The sequence below is a fragment of the Cyprinus carpio genome, chromosome A5 (assembly GCF_018340385.1).
Source record: "Cyprinus carpio isolate SPL01 chromosome A5, ASM1834038v1, whole genome shotgun sequence".
Lineage (NCBI taxonomy): Eukaryota > Metazoa > Chordata > Actinopteri > Cypriniformes > Cyprinidae > Cyprinus > Cyprinus carpio.
Window position 1 is genome coordinate 39940797 of NC_056576.1, and position 6738 is coordinate 39947534.

The 6738-nt window shown below is 36.3% G+C and overlaps 1 protein-coding gene across 1 annotated transcript; it reads right to left on the reverse strand.

Annotated features, from left to right (window-relative positions):
- Positions 1-626: 626 nt before the first annotated feature.
- Positions 627-6725, reverse strand: LOC109094196 (C-X-C chemokine receptor type 2-like). The gene is made up of 2 exons (XM_042757214.1): positions 5433-6725; positions 627-2169 (listed from the first exon to the last, which is right to left on the reverse strand). The coding sequence occupies exon 2, from the start codon at positions 2153-2155 to the stop codon at positions 1235-1237; it is 921 nt and encodes a 306-aa protein (XP_042613148.1). The 5' UTR covers positions 2156-2169; positions 5433-6725; the 3' UTR covers positions 627-1234.
- Between the last annotated feature and the right edge of the window lie 13 nt (positions 6726-6738).

The following is a 6738-nucleotide window of genomic DNA, read 5'->3' on the forward strand; positions in this document are numbered from 1 at the left end:
CAGGGATGGACCAGTCAGAAGTAGTTATTTGTGTAAATGCAAAACTAGAATGTAAAACATTGGCTTCCCCCACCCATCAGCATGTCCCTTTAGAGCACTAGTAATCCAGATTTGGAAATCTGAAAAAGTGTGTATCTGGATCAGGGTGATCCAATCCAATTGTGCTTTGAAAAACCAGCACAAAAGTAAGATGGGTTACTTGATCCTGGATAACAAAACATGGGATTTCCAAATCCAGATCATTCTGATCCAGATTAAACGGTTTGAACAACTGGCCACTGTGGTCTAAAGTGTCAAACTGTGTCTTTTCTAAAATAGATTTTTCATACTATTATTTCAGATGCTTTACATGAGCCACTGGTCACGCAGCGCTCTCTAGTGTTCACTCGTGTAATAGCAGTGACTCCAGATCCTCCATCAGCTGCACTTCACCAGTCATAAACAGCCACTCTGTTAATCCACTGACAAAGTTAGACTAACCTGTCAGAAGACCAAGACTAGTGTAGGCAGCTGTGAGACGCTGAACATGTGAGTGGATCAGACGAGCTGTAAACAGGTTAAAGACACCGCATAATTAACAGAATAAAGCTGTCTTCATTAAACTTCTTACACACTAATAACGAGACTTCAACTTATAAGCACATTTTATTGTATCACAGAAAAAAAATGTTCAAATGTTCTCTCTCTAGTTTGATGTTCTTTAGTCAACTTGTTTCATACAGTGTATGCGACAGCTGTCTTGAATAAACTGCAGGATAATCCAGAATTCACAAAAACAAATGCACTTAATTAAATGAAAAACTAAAATCCACTACAAGTAAATATGTAATATAGTAATTAACAACATTTTATATGCACAAAATATGCAGTTGTCAGCAGGTTGGTGCTTCTGCTTAAACATAAAACAGCTGCAGATTCTGGTCAGAATGAGTCTAATATAGTTACATTACACATGGTTTAGGAAAAGCATTTATTTATTAATTTATAAAGCGCTGCACATGTGCAGTACATGCTGACCAAAGCGCTGTACTATCAACATACAAAGACACAAAAAGTAAACCAAGATAACCCAAAAATTAATCAATTAAAACACACACAATCTAACCCAGGCTAATGACAAAAGATAGTTCTTAACACCAGCTTTAAACCTGTTTATAGATGTGCACAAACCTACAGTATTGTGTGCATGCAGCGGCTCGGCTCTAATCAAGTGAAATCCTCTGAAAGCCGGTGCTCACCCACTGACGGTGTAAACGGGATCAGCGCTTGGTTCAGTGTTTTTGGAGCAGCAGAGCAGGACTTTGGGCAGCTTCTCCCGTGACAGATACAGAACCGGCTGGATACTGCTGCTGATGTCCATGAAGCCAAAGGCGATGTAGTGGATATAACAGCGGAAGACATCCGGAGAGAAACACTCACGGAAGGGAAAGAGAGCCACCGGCGGGAAGTAGTTAAACACAATGATGGCCAAGATGATGAGGACCATCTTGAAGGCCTTCTTCTTGACCGGGTGTCTCTTGTCTCGACCTGGAGCCGACTGTCTCAGAGCCCAGAGAATGGAGACGTTACAGAAGAGCATGAACGCAAACGCCGCCAGGATCATGACGGTGAACACCTTGTCGAAGTTGGGGATGTTTCCCACACACTTGGCTGCGGCGTAGACCAAAGTGAGGAACCAGACGCCGGCGGCGCAGACGGAGCGATGCCGCTTGTCCTTGAGCTCAGTGAAGGTGATGGGATGCAGCACGGCCATATATCTGTCCAGACAGATGCAGGACAAGAAGAGCGGCGACGAGTCTTTGATGCCGTAGAAGAAGCGCAGGACGTACCAGGTGCTGCTGGTGCTCAGGTAGACGATGTTGGCCAGCTCCAGCGGAGGAATGAGGCAGAAGAACACGTCCAGCACGGCCAGTTGGACGATGAAGATGTCGGAGGTGGACGAGTCGCCCTTGTTCTTAAGAATGAGCCACAGAACCATGATGTTGGCCGGGATGCCCAGGAACATGTTGATGAGCTGCAGCACCAGGTAGAAGATGAGCGCGGCGGGCATGTCTGCGCAGCTGCTGTACACCGTCTGCTCGGCCGAGACGTTCAGAGGCCGCTGGCTGAGGAGCAGAGACGAATTGATGAGTCTGTAGAGCTGCAGGATTGCCATCGTCCTCTCAACGGCTGAAACATACAAACATGTATCAAATACAACCCAACTCTTTCTTTGTGCTTCCTTCAGAATCACATCACCTGCTCCAGCCTTCACCTCAGTCCTGAAGATAACAATCATGAGGGGACTGATCGAAGTCTGTACAGTACGGCTGGGATTTAACAGCTGAAGCTCAAATTCATCTACATGGACATTCATAATGCAATAACAGGCTTTCTGAATTTCTTGTGTTGAAGGATAAGGCCCATACACTCATTTCAAAAATGTATATTCCTCAGTCAAACCTTAAAGTCTTGACTTGGAAAAACATAATTGTTGCGGTTCATTCATTACAGCAGGGCATGATGCAGAAATTCACCGGTGTTTTTCATGACACTGATTTCAGTTTAAAAAATGTGAAACAGTATTTTAAAGACAAACATCTATTTGGTGAGTGTTGTACAGTATTATAATTATTTTTAATGGAAGAATTATTTTATAAAAATTATTATTTTGTTATTATTTATTTATTGTGTATTTGTTTATTGTATTTTTTTTTTGTGAACCTGGAGCACAAAACCAGTCAAAAGGGTAAATTAAAAATTGAGATGTATACATCATCTGAAAGCTGAATAAATAATCTCTCCATTGATGTATGGTTTGTTAGGAGGACAATATTCGAAAATCTGGAATCTGAGGGTGCAAAAAAAAAAATCTAAATACTGAGAAAATCTCCTTTAAAGTTGTCCAAATGAAGTTCTTAGCAATGCATATTATTAATTAAAAATTACGTTTTGGTATATTTATAGCAGGAAAATTACAAAATATCTTCATGGAACATGATCTTTACATAATCCTAATGATTTGTGGCATAAAGAAAAATCAATAATTTTGATATACAATGTATTTTTGGCTGTTGCTATAAATATTCCGGTAACACTTTATAATAACATTCTGTTATAAGTCATTTATAAATTATTAGTTAATGATGAACTAATCATTTACAAAACATGACTATACATTCATAAATGATTAATAAGTAATAAGGTTAACATTTTAGTATGTTTATGTTTTATTAATTCAGTTATAAGTAACTTATAAGTTATTAGTTAATGATGAACAAATCATTTACAAAACATGATTATATGTTCATAAATGATTAATGAGTGGTATGCTAACGATGTTCCCTCCTGGTGGAATGACCTGCCCAACTCAACCCGAGCAGCTGAGTCTGTAGCCATGTTCAAGAATCCGCTTAAAACACATCTCTTCCATCTTTATTTGACCCTCTAACTTAAGCGCTCATTATTCTCATTCTGTTATTAAAAAAAAAAAAAAAAAAAAAAAAAACTAACTAGCTTTCTAATCTTTTAGTATTCTATCTGTTTTCTTTTCATTTATTATACAATTAACAAAAGCAACAAAAAAGAAAGGCCTCTAACACTAGCTTGCTTTATTCTTTTTTCTATTCTCTCTGTTTTCTTTTTAGTTAATTATAGTATTGTTAAAGCCCTTGCTACGTATACTGTGTTTAGGCTAACTGAGACTTGTTATAGCACTTATATATCATTGCTCTTTTGTTGATTTTGATTGCTTCCATTGTCCTCATTTGTAAGTTGCTTTGGATAAAAGCGTCTGCTAAACGACTAAATGTAAATGTAAATGTAATGTAGCACATGCGTCGTTTTATCTGTTCTTTATACTGCTTTTTGTAATGTTTTAAATAAATTATTGTGACTAACGTACATTTATCTGCCTGTTTCACTTTGTATATTGTCAAATGGTTATGTTTAAGATTATAGGGTGGAGTAGGGACCTTAAAATCATCTTTTTTTATACAATAGTATATTGACTAAGATAATAGTCACTGTCAATATATCTATATTGCGTTTTTATTTTTGTGAAGTGGCTAAAACGTCATGTATAAGGAGTGAGTTAGAGGCTCAAAGATATCTATATAATAGTAACATATATTTGCATAAAAAAATATATAATTTAAATATCATATAAGGGATTTGTAGATTTGTTTATCCTGTAAATGAAAGGTATACCAGAACCTTTGCATAAGGCGAATACATGGTAAATTTACAAACTGCGGTTTGTACATAATTTTTAAAGATCTGCAAATGATATGTAACACATTTAAAAGTGATGAATAGTTTACATTAGATTAGGGGATGCAGAAAGCTTTGTAAATGATTTATTCATGTGTTTACACATCATCTATAACAGGTGTTGAACACTTTGTAGTGTGTACTAAGTACTGACTGGTGAGGGTATAGACAGCTGTCTTCTCTGACACACATGGAGTCTTTAACTCTGTGCACCTGATGTGAGCTTCAGTGGAAGGGGTTCACTTCATCACTAGATCCACACACTCCACACAGAACACACGTCTGTGCTGATGAGAGAAAGGATTTAACACAACTCACTGGAATCACCTGACTAAGGCATTTATAAATGTTTATCCACTTCAAAACAAATGAATTACTCTTCTTAAAAATAGTGCTTTAGCATACCTTCATGTTTGTGCTTTTGAACACAGGCCAGCTAACAACTTCATCAATAAATCATATTCTGATCATTTACTAATGGTTTATTCATCATTTGTGCATGAGATAATTATACAAAACAATTTTGACAGAAATACTTCAGTGATTTATAAGTGATAAATAATGTATCAACTTATAACTTATAAACCATCTACTAATGATCCGTTTGATTTATTTCATTATTTGAACTTTTTTTTAAGATACCTTACAACACATTTGTAAATCATTAGCATACCACTCATTAATCATTTATCAACATATAATCATGTTTTGTAAATGATTTGTTCATCATTAACTAATAACTTATAAGTTACTTATAACTGAATTAATAAAACATTACTAAAATGTTAACTTATTACTTATTGTAATATTATGTAATTACTTATTACATTTATGAATGTATAGTCATGTTTTGTAAATGATTAGTTCATCATTAACTAATAATTTATAAATGACTTATAACAGAACGTTATTATAAAGTGTTACCATACAGGACAGATTGTCTCAAAGCAGCTGCACAGAAATAAACCGCATCAGTGTCACAAATTTTCAGGGGTCTGTCATTTTAAATAGCATTACAACTTTAAAATAAACTGTAAAGCAGCTCTACAGAACAATACGGTTGCATTAATTTAAGCTTGTCAGCAGCTGAACTCTTAATGTGTCTGTTGTGTCCTTCATTCCGTCATTAAAGCTAAACACAGACAGACCTGTCAGCAGTTATTATAAGCAGCATCTCTTACCTTTTATGAGTTCTTGTGGTCTCAAAGATGCTTTCCAGCGCGGAAGAGCTCGTATGAAGTTTGTGGTGGGACCCACAGCTCACTTTAAACTGAAGACACAGACGAACTTTCACTCCCAAGATTCAGAGCTCCAGGAGCCAATCAGAGCCAAGCGTTCTGGAGTCTAAAGTCCAATTTGGAAATGTGTGGTCTGAACGGATCTCTTAGAGAAGAAACATTTGCATTTTATTGAGATTATAAAACGCATAACATGCTAACATCTTCACATATTTACTGGCTTTGTGAAGAACGAGTCTTGGTGGTGGGATTCATTCAGAAAACATGTAGTGGCAAGTCTTCATCATTAACAGCGATTGGCAATGATGCAACTCGCCATTGGCTCCTGACGGAAATTTGGTGGTAAACAACTGATGCAACCGTCCATTAGGATACTTCTGAAATTCAGTGTAACAAAGTGTCATTTGTTACGTGAAGATGACATGGAGCTCTTCATCTCTCTGGAAGAAAAAGACAACACCTCTTTACCTCAAAACAGACACACCTTTGTCTTTATCTTTAGCTTCTCAGTTTTCTTCATCAGCATGAAACCTGCTGAATAAACACAAGAACTTACAAACTGACTTCTTAAAGTACTTACATCATTCTATTAAGCACAGCCTCATATGAAAGAAATGATCTCCACATTATTCATTGCAGATCATATCACAATATTCAGATATGTGACAATCTCTGCTCAGCTTACTTGATAATTGATTGTAAAGTTAAGGGAAATGCCAAATCAGATATAAGAGATAAAAGATAAAACACTACATTAACTAATAAAAAAGAAGAGACACAGAGAAACTGGTGATTCAGAAAGTGATTCATTCATGAACATGCCAGTGAGCTCTTCTGACTGCGTTTGTACGAGGAAAAAGAAGATCACATTATTACACTATTATATTGGCGATTATCCATCCCACAATCAAATGTGGAATATATACAATATTACATAAGTCTTAGCCATGTTTTGAGACATCTTTTGCATCTGTGCACCAGTAGGATATGAATATTAATATAGTTTACCAAACATTCAAATTAGATTTCATTATAACAATCGAGTGATATTTGTGTAGGGTCCACACAGAGATCTGAGCATCATTCAGTGCGTCTGGATTCACATGAAGAGACGGAAAAAACTACCTACTAAACCACTGAACCGTGAAAAGTTACAGTTTTCAATTAACAAATTAAAGATTTGGTGTCTTTAAAATCATTGCCTTTAAAACAGCTTTTGTCCAAAGTAGACGGGCAGTTAAATTATTTC